This window comes from Entelurus aequoreus, linkage group LG23 (assembly GCF_033978785.1).
Source record: "Entelurus aequoreus isolate RoL-2023_Sb linkage group LG23, RoL_Eaeq_v1.1, whole genome shotgun sequence".
Classification (NCBI taxonomy): domain Eukaryota; kingdom Metazoa; phylum Chordata; class Actinopteri; order Syngnathiformes; family Syngnathidae; genus Entelurus; species Entelurus aequoreus.
Genome location: NC_084753.1, coordinates 40,067,782 through 40,091,781, shown reverse-complemented (window position 1 = coordinate 40,091,781; position 24,000 = coordinate 40,067,782). Strand labels below are relative to the sequence as shown.

At 29.8% G+C, this 24,000-nt stretch overlaps 1 protein-coding gene across 1 annotated transcript in view; it reads right to left on the bottom strand.

The window, feature by feature from the left end:
* galnt16 (UDP-N-acetyl-alpha-D-galactosamine:polypeptide N-acetylgalactosaminyltransferase 16) overlaps nt 1–24,000 on the bottom strand; it is an 84,483-nt gene that overhangs the window by 59,654 nt on the left and 829 nt on the right. Inside the window, exon 2 of the mRNA XM_062034719.1 lies at nt 2,544–2,725. Coding sequence (XP_061890703.1) covers nt 2,544–2,725 — 182 coding nt within the window. The remainder of the gene's footprint in view (nt 1–2,543; nt 2,726–24,000) is intronic.

Genomic DNA, 24,000 nt, shown 5'->3' with positions numbered 1-24,000 from the left:
ATACACTGAATTTTATACACTGAATTGTTTATACACTGAATTTTAATACACATTAATTTTTATACACTGAATTTGTTATAAGTTGATTTTTTTATACACTAAATTTTTTTATGCACTGAATTTTATACACTAAATTTTTTATACAATGAATTTTTATACACTGAATTTTTATACACTGAATTTTTTTATGCACTGAATTTTATACACTGAATTTTATACACTGAATTTTTTTATACACTGAATTTTTTTATGCACTGAATTTTACACACTGATTTTTTTTATACACTGAATTTTATACACTTAATTTTTTATACACTGAATTTTATACACTGAATTTTTTTTATGCACTGAATTTTACACACTTAAATTTTATACACTGAATTTTATACACTGAATTTTTATACACTGAATTTTATACACTGAATGGTTTATACACTGATTTCTTTTATACACTGAATTTTTATACACTGAATTTTAATACACATTAATTTTTATACACTGAATTTGTTATATGTTGATTTTTTTATACACTAAATTTTTATATACCGAATTTTTTATACACTAAATTTTTTTATGCACTGAATTTTATACACTAAATTTTTTATACAATGAATTTTTTTATGCACTGAATTTTATACACTTAATTTTTATACACTGAATTTTATACACTGAATTTTTATACACTGAATTGTTTACACACTGATTTCTTTTATACACTGAATTTTAATACACATTAATTTTTATACACTGAATTTGTTGTACGTTGACTTTTTTATACACTAAATTTTTATATACCGAATTTTTTATACACTAAATTTTTTTATGCACTGAATTTTATACACTAAATTTTTTATACAATGAATTTTTATACACTGAATTTTTTTATGCACTGAATTTTATGCACTGAATTTTTTTATACACTGAATTTTATACACTTAATTTTTTATACACTGAATTTTATACACTGAATTTATTTTATGCACTGAATTTTATACACTTAATTTTTATACTCTGAATTTTATACACTGAATTTTTATACACTGACTTGTTCATACACTGATTTCTTTTATACACTGAATTTTTATACACATTAATTTTTATACACTGAATTTGTTTTACGTTGATTTTTTTTATACACTAAATTTTTATATACCGAATTTTTTATACACTAAATTTTTTTATGCACTGAATTTTATACACTAAATTTTTTATACAATGAATTTTGATACACTGAATTTTTATACACTGATTTTTTTTATGCACTGAATTTTATACACTGAATTTTTTTATACACTGAATTTTATACACTTAATTTTTTATACACTGAATTTTATACACTGAATTTTTTTATACACTGAATTTTTTTATACACTGAATTTTATACACTTAATTTTTTATACACTGAATTTTATACACTGAATTTTTTTATGCACTGAATTTTATACACTTATTTTTTATACACTGAATTTCATACACTGAATTTTTATACACTGAATTTTATACACTGAATTGTTTATACACTGATTTTTTTATACACTGAATTTTTATACACTGAATTTTAATAAACTGACGTTTATGATTTGCAATATCATGAAAATGTCACGATATTATTACATTCTGTTCATTAGTATTTTCTTGTAATATTACAACATTGTCATCAAATTAAATAAACATTTTTTAAAATAAAATTCTGGATTTTATATCACAATTTAATCCTCCTAAAATAATATCCCCAAACACACACAGTAGGGATGTAAAAATAATCCAATTAATATCACAGTTATTGTGAGCAAAATGATCACAACAATTAAACTTAAACAACACAAATATGCTCACCTTTACACTCCTTTAATGCAATATAATATTGCTGCCTGAGGCTGAGCCAATCAGGGCCCATTGTACTGAATACTGCGCTCTGATTGGTTAACCAGGGGTGTCCAAACCTTTTCACTAATTGTATCTAAGTTATCACAAAACTTTGTGTTTCAACGAGTTCCCGGCGAGAGGACAAAAGCTGTCTTTGATCCTACCAAGCAAAAGGCTGGTAAAACTCCACGGTGGAGGATGGGAAGCGACATGAAGGTGTCGGTTTCTTTGACGCATCGTAATCCACAGGAAGATTTTGTCTTGACCCGAGATCTACAAAGCGGAGAGAAAGCAGGACCTGCCTAAGCTCCAGGCACCTCTTTTTTGATCTGTTTTACGACCTTTTCTTTGAACCGACCTTTTCTTTTGTGACCAAAGGCAGCGGCTGTTTACGACCCCCCTCCCTTTAGAACCAGCTGTTGTCATGTAATCAGGGAAAGCCCAAATAAAAGAGGAGGCGTACGATCTTTGGTCAGAGCGCGGTGGGAGACTGTACAAGAGTACAGCCCAGACGTTTCTCCTCAATTGAGCCAAATTGAATTCTGTCTCTGTTTGATTCCTTGCTTCTTGTCTTGTTTAATAGATGTCATCAGTGTTTGAACCTGACATTTTCTACCATCAGATTGTCAAATATTAAGCGGTTTTGAGTGTTGGGTGGCCCCCCCCCGGCCGCTCACCTGTAGTGTCGGGTGTCCCTGATGGTGCGCTCGCCCCCCAGCCGGTCGCTCTCCTGCAGGTTGAAGGCGTGCTCCCTGTACGGGTCGTCTCCTGGGCTCAGCTGCTTCGCCGCCAGGTAGGACCGCTCGTCGAAGGCGCCCAGCGCCAGACCCGGCAGCTCCCCCCGCGGGGCCTGGCTCACCTGACGAGCACACGTTGAAGCAGTTTGAATAAAACACAACATGATTGTCTTTGAACGGCACATTTTCTTTAGCGCCGGATCTCATTAAAAATGCACGAATTTGAAGCACCACTCCTCCCTCGGAGGTCCGTCACCACCAGACCCGACCCGGCAGCCGAGCTAAGAAGCGCCGCTCCAGTCAAGGCTCCTCTGAATTCAACATGAAGCGCCTCTTTCAAGTGGAGTTAAAAGACTCACACTCAACTTCCCTGTGGCGTTTGCTTCAAAGCTGACATTTTCCACGACGTTCCAACAGAAATGCGTGTCTCCAGAGGAAGTTTACGGACAACAAACGTGAGAAAAATCTAGCATCTATGTTTCGGGAGAGGAGTTGCTCAAATGTTTGCTTTCTTTTGAAGACTTTTAACCTCGGCGAATAGGCGAAGCTAACGTAAGCGGGTATATGCTAACCTAGCATGACCTTAAAATGTTAGCGTATTGTTAGCATGTAGCTAAAAATAGCTAACTCGCTATTTTTATAAACTGATTTTTTTTACACTGATTTTTTTTACACTGAATATTTATACACACATTTTTATACACTGAATTTTTTGTACACAGAATTTTTCATACACTGAATTTTTTACATTGAATTTTATACACTGAATTTTTTATGCACTGAATTTTTTACATTGAATTTTATACACTGAATTTTTTATACACTGAATTTGTATATATAATTTTTATACACTGAACTTTTTATAAACTGATTTTTTTACACTGAATCTTTATACACAAATTTTATACATTGAATTTTATACACCGAATTTTTATACACTGAATTTTAATAAACTGAATTTTATACGATGCATTGTTTATACACAGAATTTTTCATACACTGAATTTTTTACATTGAATTTTTATACACTGAATTTTATACACTTAATCTTTATACACTGAATTTTTTATACACTGAATTTTTCATACACTGAATTTTTTACATCGAATTTTTATACACTAAATGTTATACACTGAATGTTTATACACTGAATTTTTTGTTTTGATTTTTTTACACTGAATTTTCATACACACATTTTATACACTGAATTTTATACACTGAATTTTTCATACACTGCATTTTTCATACACTGCATTTTTTACATTGAATTTTTATACACTGAATTTTTTATAAACTGATTTTTTTACACTGAATTTTCATACACAGATTTTATACACTGAATTTTTATACACTGAATTTTAATAAACTGAGTTTTATACACTGAATTTTTACACACTGCATTTTTTATACACAGAATTTTTCATACACTGAATTTTTTTACATTGAATTTTTATACACTGAATCTTATACACTGAATGTTTATACACTGAGATTTTTATATTGAACTTTTATACACTGCATTTTTTATAAACCGATTTTTTACACTGAATTTTTATACACAAATTTTATACACTGAATTTTATACACTGAATTTTTATACACTGAATTTTTCATACACTGAATTTTTTACATTGAATTTTTATACACTGAATTTTATACCACTGAATGTTTATACAATGAATTTTTTATATTGAATTTTTATACACTGAATTTTTTATTAACTGATTTTTTTACACTGAATTTTTATACGCAAATTTTATACACTGAATGTTTATACACTGTATTTTTTCTATTGAATTTTTATACACTGAATTTTAATAAACTGAATTTTATACACTGAATGTTTATACACTGAATTTGTGTATTGAATTTTTATACACTGAATCTTTTATAAACTGATTTTTTTTACACTGAATTTTTGTACACATATTTTATACACTGAATTTTAATAAACTGAGTTTTATACACTGAATTTTTATACACTGCATTTTTTATACACTGGATTTTTCATACACTGAATTTTTTACATTGAATTTTTATATACTGAATTTTATACACTGAATATTTATACACTGAATTTTTTACATTGAATTTTTATACACTGAATTTTATACCACTGAATGTTTATACAATACATTTTTTATATTGATTTTTTTACACTGAATTTTTATACACAAATTTTTATACACAAATATTTACAGCATAAGGCTGTAAGATAACATGTAGGGAAACTTTCCTGATGCCAAATAAAGTAGCGTTGCTAACATTTGTGCGTGTTGATACAATTATTCTTTGTGCTAATTATAATGGTGAGCCTTTAAAAGAAAACAGACTTCCAAAAGTAGGCCTTTAGTATTGTAGCTTTTCAAAAGGCTTTGGGAAGCACCAACAATGACATTGGCAAACACGTCCAGTGTGACAGTAAATTAGCCATCTTCTTTTCATAACTTGACTATCATGTCACTCCCACACACACCACAGAAACACGCTACAACAAACTGACTCACTGCGTCGTAAAGTGACAGCTGAGCTTTTGCAAACAACTCCAAACATTGGAACACAACAACGGAATCACAACACCCGCAAAGACCTTTCAAAAAATAAAAAAAACTGATGCGGTAAATATGGAGGTTGATGTGTGTCTTTGTGACGAAAGCTTATTTTTTTGACACTGAATTAATGTAACTGAATTTTTTTGTGCTTGAATTTTGTGAAATTATTGTGTTGTTTTTTTACATCAAATTATGTTGACAATCTCATTGAAAAAAAATGTTAGCAAAATGCATGTGTTTAAAAATTCAGTGTAAATAAAAAATCAGTGTATAAAAATTCAGTGTGAATTTACTGTCATTTTAATTAAATTTTTACAATTCTGTGTAATTTCTATTTAATTCTGTATTAACAATTATGTAAAAAATGTCATGTATTTTAATTTAATTAGATAAATAACAATGTAGTGTAAATTTAGTGTAATTTTAATTTAATATAATTTGAAAAATTCTGTGTACATTTCGTGTATTTTAATTTAATTTTTAAAATTTAGTGTAAATTTAGTGTAATTTAGTGTAATTTTAATTTAATATAATTTTTTAAATTCTGTGCAAATTTAGTTTAATTTAGAGTAATTTTTATTTAATTGAATGTTTAAAATTCGGTGCAAATTTAGTGTAATTTAGTGTAATTTTAATTTAATAACATTTTAAAAATTCAGTGTAAATTTAGTGTGATTTTGATTTAATTACATTTTTGAAAATGTTGTGTAATTTTAATACAATTTTCAAAAAATTCAGTGTAAATTTAGTGTAATTAGGTATAATTTTAATAAAATGTTTACAATTCTGTGTAATTTAGTGTAATTTGTAATGTAATTCTATTTTTAAAATTACGTGTACATTTCGTGTGATTTAAATTTAATTACATTTAAAAAAATTTAGTGTAAATTTAGTGTAGTGTAATTTTACTTTAATATAATTTTTAAAATTCTGTGTAAATTTAGCGTAATTTTAATTCAATTTAATTTTTTAAATTCTGTTTAAATTTAGTGTAATTTAGTATAATTTTATTTTAATTTAATGTTTAAAATTCTGTGTAAATTTAGTGTAATTTAGTGTAATTTAAATTTAATACCATTTTTAAAATTCCATGTAAATTTAGTGTAATTTAGTGGAATTTTACTTTAATTACATTTGTAAAATTCAGTGTAAATTTAGTGTGATTTTGATTTAATTACATTTTTTGGATTCAGTGTGAATGTTGTGTAATTTTAATAACATTTTCAAAAAATTCTGTATAAATTTAGTGTAATTTAGTATAATTTTATTTAAATTTTTAACATTCTGTGTAATTTAGTGTAATTTTTAATTTAATTATATTTACATTTTGTGTGATTTCTATGTAATTAAATTGTTAAAATTTAGTGTAATTTTAATTTAATATAATTTTTAAAATTCTGTGTAAATTTAGTGTAATTTAGTGTAATTCTAAATTAATACAATTTTTAAAATTCAGTGTAAATTTAGTGTAATTTAGTGTGATTGTAATTTAATAACATTTAAAAAATTCAGTGTAAATTTAGTGTAATTTTAATTACATTTTTAAAATTCAGTGTAAATTCAATGTTATTTTAATAACATTTTTAAAATTCAGTGTAAATGTAGTGTAATTTAGTATAATTTTAATTTAATTCTTAAAATTCAGTGTAAATTTAGTGTATTTTAGAGTAATTGTAATTTATTTAATTTTCAAAATTCAGTGTAAATTTAGTGTAATTTTAATTACATTTTTACATTTCTGTGTAAATGTTGTGTAATTTAGTGTGATTTTAATTTAAAAATGTTTTTAATTCTGTGTAAATTTAGTATAATTTTAATGTATTTTTTTTAAAATTCAGTGTAAATTTAGGGTAATTTTAATTAATTAATTTTTCTAAATTCTGTGTAAATTTAGGGTAATTCAGAGTAATTTAAAAAAAAAAAGTATTCTGTGTAAATAGTGTTATTTTAATTTAATGTAATTTTCAAAATTCAGTGTAATTTTAATTTAACTTATTTTTTAAAATTCTGTGTAAACTTCGTGTAATTTAGTGTAATTTTAATTAAATTTAATTTAATGTGTCGAAACAGTCGCTGCTTCAAAAAGCAAGACTCACTTCCGGTAAATGAAGACTGAAGCAATCGATCCTGTATCAGAAGCAGCCAATGAGGTGTCAAGTTTGAAGTCACGTGACACGGGTCTTGCCAAACAGCATCAAAAAGGCAGTTAACTGGGCATAATACAACATAATTAACATTTCAATGGATGTTTTCAAACTACAAATGATTGCAATAGTTAGAATGTGACGTACGAAGCTGTGCTTCATGCAGACCGGCAGGAACAGAGTGGGCGGGGCTTGTTTACCTTACCTAACCCTGATAGCGAGTGTCAGACGGAGGCAGAATTCTACAGCAAAGTTCTGCAGAACAGTGAAGTTATATCCAATATGTGGAGGAGGTGGAATTTCTATACACTCAATTTTTATACACCAATTTTTTTATACACTGAATTCTATACACAGATTTTTTTTATACACTGAATTTTTATACATTGATTTTTTATACACTGAATTTTTATACACTGGATTTTTTCACACTGGATTTTTATACACTGATTTTTTTATAGTTTTTTTTACACTGGATTTTTATACACTGAATTTTATACATTGAATTGTTATACGCTGAATTTTTTATACAATTAATTTTCATACACTGATTTTTTATACACTGAATTTTTTTTACACTGTTTTTTTACACTGGATTTTTATATGCTGGATTTTATGCACTGAATTTTATACGCTGAATTTTTATACGCTGAATGTTTTACTTTTACACACTCAATTTTTATACACTGAATTTTTTTTACACTCAAATTTTATACACTCATTTTTTTTTAGTTTTTTTTACACTGGATTTTTATGCACTGATTTTTTATACACTGAATTCTATACATTGAATTTTTTATACAATGAATTTTTATACACTGATTTTTTATACACTGAATTTTTTTGCACTGTTTTTTTACACTGTATTTTTATATGCTGGATTTTATACACTGAATTTTATATACTGAATTTTATGCGCTGAATTTTTGTATGCTGAATTTTTATACGCTGAATTTTTTATTTTTACACAGTCAATTTTTATACACAGATTTTTATACACTGAATTTTATACATTGAATTTTTATACGCTGAATTTTTTATACAATTAATTTTCATACACTGGTTTTTTACACTGGGTTTTTATATGCTGGATTTTATACACTGAATTTTATACGCTGAATTTTTATACGCTGAATTTTTATACGCTGAATTTTTTATTTTTACACACTCAATTTTTATACACTGAATTTTTTTTACACTCAAATTTTATACACTCATTTTTTTTTAGGTTTTTTTACACTGGATTTTTATGCACTGATTTTTTATACACTGAATTTTATACATTGAATTTTTTATACAATTAATTTTTATACACTGATTTTTTATACACTGAATTCTTTTGCACTGTTTTTTTACACTGGATTTTTATATGCTGCATTTTATACACTGAATTTTATGTGCTGAATTTTTGTACGCTGAATTTTTATACGCTGAATTTTTTATTTTTACACAGTCAATTTTTATACACAGATTTTTATACACTGAATTTTATACATTGAATTTTTATACGCTGAATTTTTTATACAATTAATTTTCATACACTGATTTTTTATACACTGAATTTTTTTTACACTGGTTTTTTACACTGGGTTTTTATATGCTGGATTTTATACACTGAATTTTATACGCTGAATTTTTATACGCTGAATTTTTTACTTTTACACACTCAATTTTTATACACTGAATTTTTTTTACACTCAAATTTTATACACTCATTTTTTTTTAGGTTTTTTTACACTGGATTTGTATGCACTGATTTTTTATACACTGAATTTTATACATTGAATTTTTATACGCTGAATTTTTTATACAATGAATTTTTATACACTGATTTTTTATACACTGAATTTTTTTGCACTGGATTTTTATATGCTGGATTTTATACACTGAATTTTATACATTGAATTTTTATACGCTGAATTTTTTATACAATTAATTTTTATATACTGATTTTTTATACACTGTTTTTTTACACTGGATTTTTATATGCTGGATTTTATACACTGAATTTTATACGCTGAATTTTTATACGCTGAATTTTTTACTTTTACACACTCAATTTTTATACACTGAATTTTTTTTACACTCAAATTTTATACACTCATTTTTTTTTAGGTTTTTTTACACTGGATTTGTATGCACTGATTTTTTATACACTGAATTTTATACATTGAATTTTTATACGCTGAATTTTTTATACAATGAATTTTTATACACTGATTTTTTATACACTGAATTTTTTTGCACTGGATTTTTATATGCTGGATTTTATACACTGAATTTTATACATTGAATTTTTATACGCTGAATTTTTTATACAATTAATTTTTATATACTGATTTTTTATACACTGTTTTTTTACACTGGATTTTTATATGCTGGATTTTATACACTGAATTTTATACGCTGAATTTTTATACGCTGAATTTTTTACTTTTACACACTCAATTTTTATACACTGAATTTTTTTTACACTCAAATTTTATACACTCATTTTTTTTTAGGTTTTTTTACACTGGATTTGTATGCACTGATTTTTTATACACTGAATTTTATACATTGAATTTTTATACGCTGAATTTTTTATACAATGAATTTTTATACACTGATTTTTTATACACTGAATTTTTTTGCACTGGATTTTTATATGCTGGATTTTATACACTGAATTTTATACATTGAATTTTTATACGCTGAATTTTTTATACAATTAATTTTTATATACTGATTTTTTATACACTGTTTTTTTACACTGGATTTTCATATGCTGGATTTTATACACTGAATTTTATACGCTGAATTTTTATACGCTGAATTTTTTATTTTTACACACTCAATTTTTATACAGTGAATTTTTTTTACACTCAAATTTTATACACTCATTTTTTTAAAGGTTTTTTTACACTGAATTTTTATGCACTGATTTTTTATACACTGAATTTTATACATTGAATTTTTTATACAATGAATTTTTATACACTGATTTTTTATACACTGATTTTTTTTGCTCTGTTTTTTTACACTGGATTTTTATATGCTGAATTTTATACACTGAATTTTATACGCTGAATTTTTATACACTGATTTTTTTTACACTGAATTTTTACACTCTCAATTTTTTTTACACTGAATTTTTTTTACACTGAATTTTTATACACTGAACTATATACACTGAATTTTTAGAAACTGATTTTTTACACTGAATTCTATACACTGATTTTTTTTTTACACTGAATTTTTTTTACATAGAATTTTTAGATGCTGAATTTTTAGACACTGATTTTTATACAGCGACTTTTTATACGCTACATTTTTTTACACCAAGTTTGTATACTCTGCATTTTAAAAATAAACCATTTTTAAAGACACATTTTTTTTTTCTTAATAAAACTCAGCATAATTTGATGTAAAAAAAAAAAAATTCAGTTCACAAAATTCAAAAGCAAAAATTACATAAATTCAGTGTTAAATTTTTTTTTTTTTTAAATAAATTAGTCATAAAGGCACAAATGAACCTCCACTAGAAATGGTGGGAGGAGGTTTTAGCCTTGTTAATATATTTTCTGCTACTTGAACTTGGTCTTTCTTCACCTTGCTGCAGTTCACACGCTGGGCCACTAGTTGGCAGCGTCCTCTTACACCACTAACTACACCTGGGGGGCGGGGTCATCATACATAAGCAGTCTGCACGGTGTCACTGACTGTACCTTTAAATGTGTTGCAAGCCAACGGGTGGAGCTGGGTTTTTTTTTCTTTCTTTGCTCGTTTGGCGCCAACAAAGGTGAACGACCTCTGTGCAAAGAGAGCGCTCAGTTGTTGACGTGAGCTTTGCACGCTTTGAAAAGCCAGGACGTCTCCGCAACACCGCATGACTCGCATGAAGAAAGAAAAATGATTGAATTAAGAAATTGCATTATAAAATGGAGTCGGTTACCACAGTCCTGTTACCTAAACTGATGTCGTTTGTGGAGTTTTGGCAGTAATAGACTGCAAAGACAACATACTGGGAAACTTTGTTATTTTTTTTTGCAAATATTAGCTCATTTGGAATTTGATGCCTGCAACATGTTTCAAAAAAGCTGGCACAAGTGGCAAAAAAGACTGAGAACGTTGAGTGCTCATCAAACACTTTTATTCGGAACATCCCACGGGTGAACAGGCTAATTGGGAACAGGTGGGTGCCGTGATTGGGTATAAAAGCAGCTTCCGTGAAATGCTCAGTCGTTCACAAACAAGGACGGGGTCGAGGGTCACCACTTTGTCAACAAATGCGTGAGCAAATTTGTTTAAGAACAACATTTCTCAACCAGCTATTGCAAGGAATTTAGGGATTTCACCATCTACGCTCCGTAATATCATCAAAGGGTTCAGAGAATCTGGAGAAATCACTGCACGTAAGCAGCTAAGCCCGTGACCTTCCATCCCTCAGGCGGTACTGCATGAAAAAGCCACATCAGTGTGTAAAGGATATCACCACATGGGCTCAGGAACACTTCAGAAAACCACTGTCAGTAACTACAGTTGGTCGCTACATCTGTAAGTGCAAGTTAAAACTCTCCTATGCAAAGCCAAAGCCGTTTATCAACAACACCCAGAAACGCCGTCGGCTTCGCTGGGCACGAGCTCATCCAAGATGGACTGATACAAAGTGGAAAAGTGTTCTGTATTCTGATGAGTCCGCATTTTAAATTGTTTTCGGAAACTGTGGACGTCGTGTCCTCCGGACCAAAGAGGAAAAGAACCATCTGGATTGTTCTAGGGTCAAAGTGTAAAAGGCAGCATGTGTGATGGTATGGGGGTGTATTAGTGCCCAAGACATGGGTAACTTACACATCTGTGAAGGCACCATTAATGCTGAAAGGTACATACAGGTTTTGGAGCAACATATGTTGCCATCCAAGCAACGTTACCATGGACGCCCCTGCTTATTTCAGCAAGACAATGCCAAGCCAGGTGTTACAACAGCGTGGCTTCGTAGTAAAATAGTGCGGGTACTAGACTGGCCTGCCTGTAGTCCAGACATTGAAAATGTGTGAAGGCTAAAATATGAGAAGGGAGACTGTTGAACAACTTAAGCTGTACATCAAGCAAACCTTTACTGAGTGTTGTTAAAAGGAAAGGCCATGTAACACAGTGGTAAAAATGCACCTGTGACCACTTTTTTGCAACGTGTTGCTGCCATTGAATTCCAAGTTAATGATTATTTTAAAAAAAGGACGTTAACGTATAATCAACGTTGTATCAACAATGTCTTGTGCCTGCTGGGACGTCAGCAGCAACATTTAAATGCCTTTGTAGCTCCTTTTGAAATACTAAGAAAATTATTATACCACTACGGTTTTTTTGGGTTTTTTTTCAGATTTGGAAATGGGCAAAGCAGCACATTTTAAGTAACAACACAGTTGCAAACTACGGCCACAAAAACAAACAGTAAGATTTGAGTAAACGGACAAAATGCACAAAGGTGGCTCCTTGCGTCACTGTTGCATGGTGCGTTCACTGACACCTGGTGAAACACAACACGCCTGCAGCCGAATCCAGCAGCCGGCCCGCGTGCACACCCTCACGGGTGCTGCAACCCGAGAGGCACACACACACACAAACACACACATACACAAACACACACATACACAAACAGACACACACACACACACTTGTATTTCGTACCTTCTTGAGACCTGAGAAAAAAGCCTACCTCTTTAGGACCAGCCTTTCTAGATATATAAAGAAGTGTATTTACAACATTAATAATATATACATACTATGCACATATAAAAAAGATTGTTGTGAAAAATGAGTTGGAATTTCACAAGGAAAAGGTCAACATTTTACAATAAAAACTGAACATTTGTGCAATATTATGATAAAAGTTGGAATTTTACTCATTAACAGTCGCAATTTTACAAGAAAAACGTAACATTTGGGCAATTTTATGAAAAGAGTCGTCATTTTACTCGACAAAAGTCACAATTTTATGAGAAAACTTTAACATTTTGGCAATATGATAATAATAATCAGAATTTTACTTGGCAAAAATTATGACAAAAGTTATAATTTTACTTAACCGTCTTGTTTTATCACATATTGCTGCCTTTGCAATGTTTACTTTAGTACAGTGGTCCCCGATTGGTACCGGGCCGCACAAGAAATTTAAAAAAAAAAAAAAAAAAAAAAAATTTTTTTTTTTTTTTTAATGAAATCAACATAAAAAACACAATATATACATTATATATCAATATAGATCAATACAGTCTGCAGGGATACAGTCCGTGAGCACACATGATTGTATTTATTTATGTAAAAAAAAACAAAAACAAAAAAAAAAAAAACTTTTTTTTTTTTTAAATACCGCCCCCACCACCCCCAAATTTTCAAGCGTTGACCGGTCCGCAGCTACAAAAAGGTTGGGGACCACTGCTTTAGTATGCACATTAAATCAACCAAAAAAATGGAGCAATGTTCACAGACCCTAGTGTTTGGCTCTCTATTAACTTGTTCACACCTCCTCATATGGAAGCTACTTTTCCTTCTTGGTGTCTCAAGAAGATACAAGAGCACGAACACACACATTCTTGTATTTCTTACCTTCTTGAGACCTCTGAAAAAGGCCTACCTCTAGTGTTATGATAAGAGTCGTCATTTTACTCAACGCAAGTCAAAATTTTACAAGAAAAACTGAACATTTGTGCAATATTATGATAAAAGTTGGAATTTTACTCAACGCAAGTCAAAATTTTGCAAGAATTTGTGGAATATTGTGATAAACGTTGAAATTTTACTCAATAACTGTGGCAATTTTACAAGAAAAACTTAAAATTTTGGCGATTTTATGAAAATAGTCGTAATTTTATTTGACAAAAGTCACAATTTTATGAGAAAACCTTAAAATGTTGACAATATTATAATAATAATCAGAATTTTACTTGGCAAAATTATGACAAAAGTCAGAATTTCACTGTTTTACAAGAACAACAAAAACATCAGCAATATTGTGATAAAAGTCAGAATGTTATACGACAAATGTCACCATTTTGCATTAAAAAGTAATAATTTTACATGAAAAAGTAATGATTTTACGAGAACATATTGCAATATTACATGAAAAGGATATGAGAAATTGTTCTTCTTTTTATCATATATTGCTGCCTTTGCACCTGTCAATGTTTACTTTTGTATGCACATTAAATCAACCAAAAAAAATCCTGACTTTGGAGCAATGTTCACAGACTCTAGTATTTGGCTCTCTATTAACTTGTTCACACCTCTTCATATGGAAGCTACTTTTCCTTCTTGGTGTCTCAAGAAGGGAAGAAATACAAGAACACACACACACACACACACACACACACACACACACACACACACACACACACATTCTTGTATTTGTTACCTTCTTGAGACCTCCGAAAAATGCCTACCTCTAGTATTATGATAAAAGTCGTAATTTTACTCAACGCAAGTCAAAATTTTACAATAATTTGTGCAATATTATGATAAAAGCTGACATTTTAGTCAATAACAGTCGCAATTTTACAAGAAAAGCTCAAAATTTTGGCAATTTTTTGAAAAGAGTCGTCATTTTACGCGACAAAAGTCACAATTTTATAAGAAAACTTTAAAATGTCGGCAATATTATAATAATAATCAGAATTTTAGTTGGCAAAATCATTACAAAAGTCAGCTGTTCACCTGCCAGATTTTTTTCGGGGATGAATTCGGAATTCTTTAGCTGCCGTCTTGTTTTATAATAATAATAATAATAATGGATTAGATTTATATAGCGCTTTTCTAGGCACTCAAAGCGCTTCACAGAGAAGTGAGAACCCATCATTCATTTTTACAACTCATTCATTCATCATTCATTCACCGGTGTGAGCGGCACCGGGGGCAAGGGTGAAGTGTCCTGCCCAAGGACACAACGGCAGCGATTTTGGATGGTAAGAGGCGGGGAGCGAACCTGCAACCCTCAGGTTTCTGGCACGGCCGCTCTACCCACTACGCCATGCCGCCCACCCATTATCATATATTGCTGCCTTTGCACCTGTCAATGTTTACTTTTGTATGCACATTAAATCAACAACAAAAAATCCTGACTTTGGAGCAATGTTCACAGACTAGTATTTGGCTCTCTATTAGATGCAATGTTATTGGGACCATGATTTATGTCATCACTTGTTCACACCTCCTCATATGGAAGCTACTTTTCCTTCTTGGTGTCTCAAGAAGGGGAAAAATACAAGAACACACACACACACACACACACACACACACACACACACACACACACACACACACACACACACACACACACACACACACACACACATTCTTGTATTTCTTACCTTCTTGAGACCTCCGAAAAATGCCTAACTCTAATATTATGATAAAAGTCGTCATTTTACTCAACGCAAGTCAAAATTTTACAAGAAAAACTGAACATTTGTGCAATATTATGATAAAAGTTGGAATTTTACTCAATAACAGTCGCAATTTTACAAGAAAAGCTTAAACTTTTGGCAATTTTATGAAAAGAGTCGTCATTTTACTCAACAAAAGTCACAATTTTATAAGAAAACTAACATCTTGGCAATATTATAATAATAATCAGAATTTTACTTGGCAACAATTATGACAAAATTAATAATTTTACTTAAAAAATTACGTTAAAAAGTAATAATTTTACATAAAAAAGTAATAATTTTTACGAGAATATATTGCAATATTAGGTAAACAAAAAGAATATGAGAAATTGTTCTTCTTTAGCTGCCGTCTTGTTTTATCATATATTGCTGCCTTTGCACCTGTCAATGTTTACTTTTGTATGCACATTAAATCAACAACAAAATCCTGACTTTGGAGCAATGTTCACAGACCCTAGTATTTGGCTCTCTATTAACTTGTTCACACCTCCTCATATGGAAGCTACTTTTCCTTCCTAGTGTCTCAAGAAGGGAAGAAATACAAGAACACACACACACACATTCTTATATTTCTTACCTTCTTGAGACCTCTGAAAAATGCCTACCTCTAGTATTATGATAAAAGTCGTAATTTTACTCAACGCAAGTCAAAATTTTACAAGAATTTGTGCAATATTATGATAAAAGTTGACATTTTACTCAATAACAGTGGCAATTTTACAAGAAAAACGGAACATTTGTGCAATATAATCATAAAAGTTGGAATTTTACTCAACTCAAGTCAAAATTTTACAAGAATTTGTGCAATATTATGATAAAAGTTGGAATTTTACTCAATAACAGTCGCAATTTTACAAGAAAAGCTGAAAATTTTGGCAGTTTTATGAAAAGAGTCGTCATTTTACTTGACAAAAGTCACAATTTTATTAGAAAACTTTAAAATTTTGGCCATATTATAGTAACAATCGGAATTTTACTCAGTAAAAATTATGACAAAAGTTATAATTTTACTTAAAAAAATTATTTAGCTGCCGTATTGTTTTATCATATATTGCTGCCTTTGCACCTGTCAATGTTTACTTTTGTATGCACATTAAATCAACAAAAAAAAATCCTGACTTTGGAGCAATGTTCACAGACTCTAGTATTTGGCTCTCTATTAGATGCAATGTTATTGGGACCATGATTTATGTCCTAACTTGTTCACACCTCCTCATATGGAAGCTACTTTTCCTTCTTGGTGTCTCAAGAAGGGGAAAAATACAAGAACACACACATACACACACACACACACACACACACACACACACACACACACACACACACACACACACACACACACACACACACACACACACACACACACACACACACACACACACACACACACACACACACACTCTTGTATTTCTTACCTTCTTGAGACCTCTGAAAAATGCCTACCTCTAGTGTTATGATAAGAGTCGTCATTTTACTCAACGCAAGTCAAAATTTTACAAGAAAAACGGAACATTTGTGCAATATAATGATAAAAGTTGGAATTTTACTCAACGCAAGTCAAAATTTTACAACAATTTGTGCAACATTATGATAAAAGTTGAAATTTTACTCAATAACAGTGGCAATTTTACAAGAAAAACTTAACATTTTGGCAATGTTATGAAAGGAGTCGTCATTTTACTTGACAAAAGTCACAATTTTATTGGACATTTTGTTAATATTATAATCAGAATTTTACTTGGCAAAAATTATGACAAAAGTAATAATTTTACTTTAAAAATTATTTAGCTGCCGTCTTGTTTTATCATATATTGCTGCCTTTGCACCTGTCAATGTTTACTTTTGTATGCACATTAAATCAACAAAAAATCCTGACTTTGGAGCAATGTTCACAGACTCTAGTATTTGGCTCACTATTAACTATTAACAATAACAGTCGCAATTTTACAAGAAAAGCTTAACATTTTGGCAATTTAATGAAAAGAGTCGTCATTTTACTCGCCAAAGGTCACAATTTTATAAGAAAACTTTAACATTTTGGCGATGTTATAATAATAATCGGAATTTCACTTGGCAAAAATTATGACTAATGTTATAATTTTACTTAAAAAATTACGTTAAAAAGTAATGCTTTTACGAGAACATATTGCAATATTACATCAACAAAAAGAATATGAAAAATTTAGAAATTAAATCAACAAAAAAATCCTAACTTTGGAGCAATGTTCACGGACTCGAGTATTTGGCTCACTATTAACTATTAACAATAACAGTCGCAATTTTACAAGAAAACTTAACATTTTGGCAATTTAATGAAAAGAGCCGTCATTTTACTCGCCAAAGGTCACAATTTTATAAGAAAACTTTAACATTTTGGCGATGTTATAATAATAATCGGAATTTCACTTGGCAAAAATGATGACAAAAGTTATAATTTTACTTAAAAAATGACGTTAAAAAGTAATGCTTTTACGAGAACATATTGCAATATTACATCAACAAAAAGAATATGAGAAATTGAGGAATTAAATCAACAAAAAAATCCTGACTTTGGAGCAATGTTCACAGACCAGTATTTGGCTCACTATTAACTATTAACAATAACAGTCGCAATTTTACAAGAAAAGCTTAACATTTTGGCAATTTAATGAAAAGAGTCGTCATTTTACTCGCCAAAGGTCACAATTTTATAAGAAAACTTTCACATTTTGGCGATGTTATAATAATAATCGGAATTTCACTTGGCAAAAATAATGACAAAAGTTATAATTTTACTTAAAAAATGACGTTAAAAAGTAATACTTTTACGAGAACATATTGCAATATTACATCAACAAAAAGAATATGAGAAATTGAGGAATTAAATCAACAACAAAAAATCCTGACTTTGGAGCAATGTTCACGGACTCTAGTATTTGGCTCACTATTAACTATTAACAATAACAGTCGCAATTTTACAAGAAAAGCTTAACATTTTGGCAATTTAATGAAAAGAGTCGTCATTTTACTCGCCAGCAGCCACAATTTTACAAGAAAAATGTAACATTTTGGCAATACTATAATAATAATCAGAATTTCACTTGGCAAAAATGATGACAAAACTTATAATTTTACTTAAAAAATGACGTTAAAAAGTAATGCTTTTACGAGAACATATTGCAATATTACATCAACAAAAGGAATATGAGAAATTGAGGAATTAAATCAACAACAAAAAATCCTGACTTTGGAGCAATGTTCACAGACTCTAGTATTTGGCTCACTATTAACTATTAACAATAACAGTCGCAATTTTACAAGAAAAGCTTAACATTTTGGCAATTTAATGAAAAGAGTCGTCATTTTACTCGCCAAAAGCCACAATTTTACAAGAAAATGTAACATTTTGGCAATATTATAATAATAATCGGAATTTTACTTGGCAAAAATGATGACAAAAGTTATAATTTTACTTAAAAAATGACGTTAAAAAGTAATGCTTTTACGAGAACATATTGCAATATTACATCAACAAAAAGAATATGAGAAATTGAGGAATTAAATCAACAACAAAAATCCTGACTTTGGAGCAATGTTCACAGACTCTAGTATTTGGCTCTCTATTAGATGCAATGTTATTGGGACCATGATTTATGTCATCACTTGTTCACACCTCCTCATTTGGAAGCTACTTTTCCTTCTTGGTGTCTCAAGAAGGGCAGAAATACAAGAACACACACACACACACACACACACATTCTTGTATTTCTTACCTTCTTGAGACGTCCGAAAAATGCCTAACTCTAATATTATGATAAAAGTCGTAATTTTACTCAACGGAAGTCAAAATTTTACAATAAAAACTGAACATTTGTGCAATATTATGATAAAAGTTGGAATTTTACTCAATAACAGTCGCAATTTTACAAGAAAAGCTTAAAATGTTGGCAATTTTATGAAAAGAGTCGTAATTTTACTCGACAAAAGTCACAATTTTATAAGAAAACTAACATCTTGGCAATATTATAATAATAATCAGAATTTTACTTGGCAACAATTATGACAAAAGTTATAATTTTACTTAAACAATTACATTAAAAAGTAATAATTTTACATAAAAAAGTCATAATTTTACATAAAAAAGTAATAATTTTTACGAGAATATATTGCAATATTAGATAAACAAAAAGAATATGAGAAATTGTTCTTCTTTAGCTTCCGTCTTGTTGTATCATATATTGCTGCCTTTGCACCTGTCAATGTTGACTTTTGTATGCACATTAAATCAACAACAAAAAAAGTCCTGACTTTGGAGCAATGTTCACAGACTCTAGTATTTGGCTCTCTAATAACTTGTTCACACCTCCTCATATGGAAGCTACTTTTCCTTCTTGGTGTCTCAAGAAGGGAAGAAATACAAGAAAACACACACACACACACGCACACACACACACTTGTATTTCTTACCTTCTTGAGACCTCCGAAAAATGCCTACCTCTAGTATTATGATAAAAGTCGTAATTTTGCTCAACGCAAGTCAAAATTTTACAAGAATTTGTGCAACATTATGATAAAAGTTGACATTTTACTCAATAACAGTGGCAATTTTACAAGAAAAACGGAACATTTGTGCAACATTAGGATAAAAGTTGGAATTTTACTCAATAACAGTCGCAATTGTACAAGAAAAGCTGAAAATGTTGGCAGTTTTATGAAAAGAGTCGTCATTTTACTTGACAAAAGTCACAATTTTATTAGAAAACTTTAAAATTTTGGCCATTTTATAATAACAATCGGAATTTTACTCGGCAAAAATTATGACAAAAGTTATAATTTTACTTAAAAAAATTATTTAGCTGCCGTCTTGTTTTATCATATATTGCTGCCTTTGCACCTGTCAATGTTTACTTTTGTATGCACATTAAATCAACCAAAAAAAAATCCTGACTTTGGAGCAATGTTCACAGACCAGTATTTGGCTCACTATTAACTATTAACAATAACAGTCGCAATTTTACAAGAAAAGCTTAACATTTTGGCAATTTAATGAAAAGAGTCGTCATTTTACTCGCCAAAGGTCACAATTTTATAAGAAAACTTTAACATTTTGGCGATGTTATAATAATAATCGGAATTTCACTCGGCAAAAATTATGACTAAAATTATAATTTTACTTTAAAAATTACGTTAAAAAGTAACGCTTTTACGAGAACATTTTGCAATATTACATCAACAAAAGGAATATGAGAAATTGAGGAATTAAATCAACAAAAAAAATCCTGACTTTGGAGCAATGTTCACGAACTCTAGTATTTGGCTCACTATTAACTATTAACAATAACAGTCGCAATTTTACAAGAAAAGCTGAACATTTTGGCAATTTAATGAAAAGAGTCTTCATTTTACGCGCCAAAGGTCACAATTTTATAAGAAAACTTTAACATTTTGGCGATGTTATAATAATAATCGGAATTTCACTCGGCAAAAATGATGACAAAAGTTATAATTTTACTTAAAAAAATGACGTTAAAAAGCAATGCTTTTACGAGAACATATTGCAATATTACATCAACAAAAAGAATATGAAAAATTTAGAAATTAAATCAACAAAAAAATCCTAACTTTGGAGCAATGTTCACGGACTCGAGTATTTGGCTCACTATTAACTATTAACAATAACAGTCGCAATTTTACAAGAAAAGCTCAACATTTTGGCAATTTAATGAAAAGAATCGTCATTTTACTCGCCAAAGGTCACAATTTTATAAGAAAACTTTAACATTTTGGCGATGTTATAATAATAATCGGAATTTCACTTGGCAAAAATGATGACAAAAGTTATAATTTTACTTAAAAAATGACGTTAAAAAGTAATGCTTTTACGAGAACATATTGCAATATTACATCAACAAAAGGAATATGAGAAATTGAGGAATTAAATCAACAACAAAAAATCCTGACTTTGGAGCAATGTTCACGGACTCTAGTATTTGGCTCACTATTAACTATTAACAATAACAGTCGCAATTTTACAAGAAAAGCTTAACATTTTGGCAATTTAATGAAAAGAGTCGTCATTTTACTCGCCAAAGGTCACAATTTTACAAGAAAACTTTAACATTTTGGCGATGTTATAATAATAATCGGAATTTCACTTGGCAAAAATGATGACAAAAGTTATAATTTTACTTTAAAAAATGACGTTAAAAAGCAATGCTTTTACGAGAACATATTGCAATATTACATCAACAAAAGGAATATGAGAAATTGAGGAATTAAATCAACAAAAAAAATCCTGACTTTGGAGCAATGTTCACTGACTCTAGTATTTGGCTCACTATTAACTATTAACAATAACAGTCGCAATTTTACAAGAAAAGCTGAACATTTTGGCAATTTAATGAAAAGAGTCTTCATTTTACGCGCCAAAGGTCACAATTTTATAAGAAAACTTTAACATTTTGGCGATGTTATAATAATAATCGGAATTTCACTCGGCAAAAATAATGACAAAAGTTATAATTTTACTTTAAAAAATGACGTTAAAAAGCAATGCTTTTACGAGAACATATTGCAATATTACATCAACAAAAAGAAGATGAGAAATTGAGGAATTAAATCAACAACAAAAAAATCCTGACTTTGGAGCAATGTTCACAGACTCTAGTATTTGGCTCTCTGTTAGATGCAATGTTATTGGGACCATGATTTATGTCATCACTTGTTCACACCTCCTCAAGAAGGGGGAAAATACAAGAACACAAACGCACACACACACACACACACACACACACACACACACACACACACACACACACACACACACACACACACACACACACACACACACACACACACACACACACACACACACACACACACACACACATTCTTGTATTTCTTACCTTCTTGAGACCTCTGAAAAATGCCTACCTCTAATATTATGATAAAAGTCGTAATTTTACTCAACGCAAGTCAAAATTTTACAAGAATTTGTGCAATATTATGATCAAAGTTGACATTTTGCTCAATAACAGTGGCAATTTTACAAGAAAAACTGAACATTTGTGCAACATTATGATAAAAGTTGGAATTTTACTCAACTCAAGTCAAAATTTTACAAGAATTTGTGCGATATGATAAAAGTTGACATTTTACTCAATAACAGTGGCAATTTTACAAGAAAAACGGAACATTTGTGCAACATTAGGATAAAAGTTGGAATTTTACTCAATAACAGTCGCAATTGTACAAGAAAAGCGTCATTTTACTTGACAAAAGTCACAATTTTATTAGAAAACTTTAAAATTTTGGCCATATTATAGTAACAATCGGAATTTTACTCGGCAAAAATTATGACAAAAGTTATAATTTTACTTAAAAAAATGATTGAGCTGCCGTCTTGTTTTATCATATATTGCTGCCTTTGCAATGTTTACTTTTGTATGCACATTAAATCAACAAAAAAAAATCCTGACTTTGGAGCAATGTTCACAGACTCTAGTATTTGGCTCTCTACTTTTCTTTCTTGGTGTCTCAAGAAAGGCAGAAATACAAGAACACACACACACACACACACACACACACACACACACACACACACACACACACACACACACACACACACACACACACACACACACACACACACACACACACACACATTCTTGTATTTCTTACCTTCTTGAGACCTCTGAAAAATGCCTACCTCTAATATTATGATAAAAGTCGTAATTTTACTCAACGCAAGTCAAAATTTTACAAGAATTTGTGCAATATTATGATCAAAGTTGACATTTTGCTCAATAACAGTGGCAATTTTACAAGAAAAACTGAACATTTGTGCAACATTATGATAAAAGTTGGAATTTTACTCAACTCAAGTCAAAATTTTACAAGAATTTGTGCGATATGATAAAAGTTGACATTTTACTCAATAACAGTGGCAATTTTACAAGAAAAACGGAACATTTGTGCAACATTAGGATAAAAGTTGGAATTTTACTCAATAACAGTCGCAATTGTACAAGAAAAGCGTCATTTTACTTGACAAAAGTCACAATTTTATTAGAAAACTTTAAAATTTTGGCCATATTATAGTAACAATCGGAATTTTACTCGGCAAAAATTATGACAAAAGTTATAATTTTACTTAAAAAAATGATTGAGCTGCCGTCTTGTTTTATCATATATTGCTGCCTTTGCAATGTTTACTTTTGTATGCACATTAAATCAACAAAAAAAAATCCTGACTTTGGAGCAATGTTCACAGACTCTAGTATTTGGCTCTCTACTTTTCTTT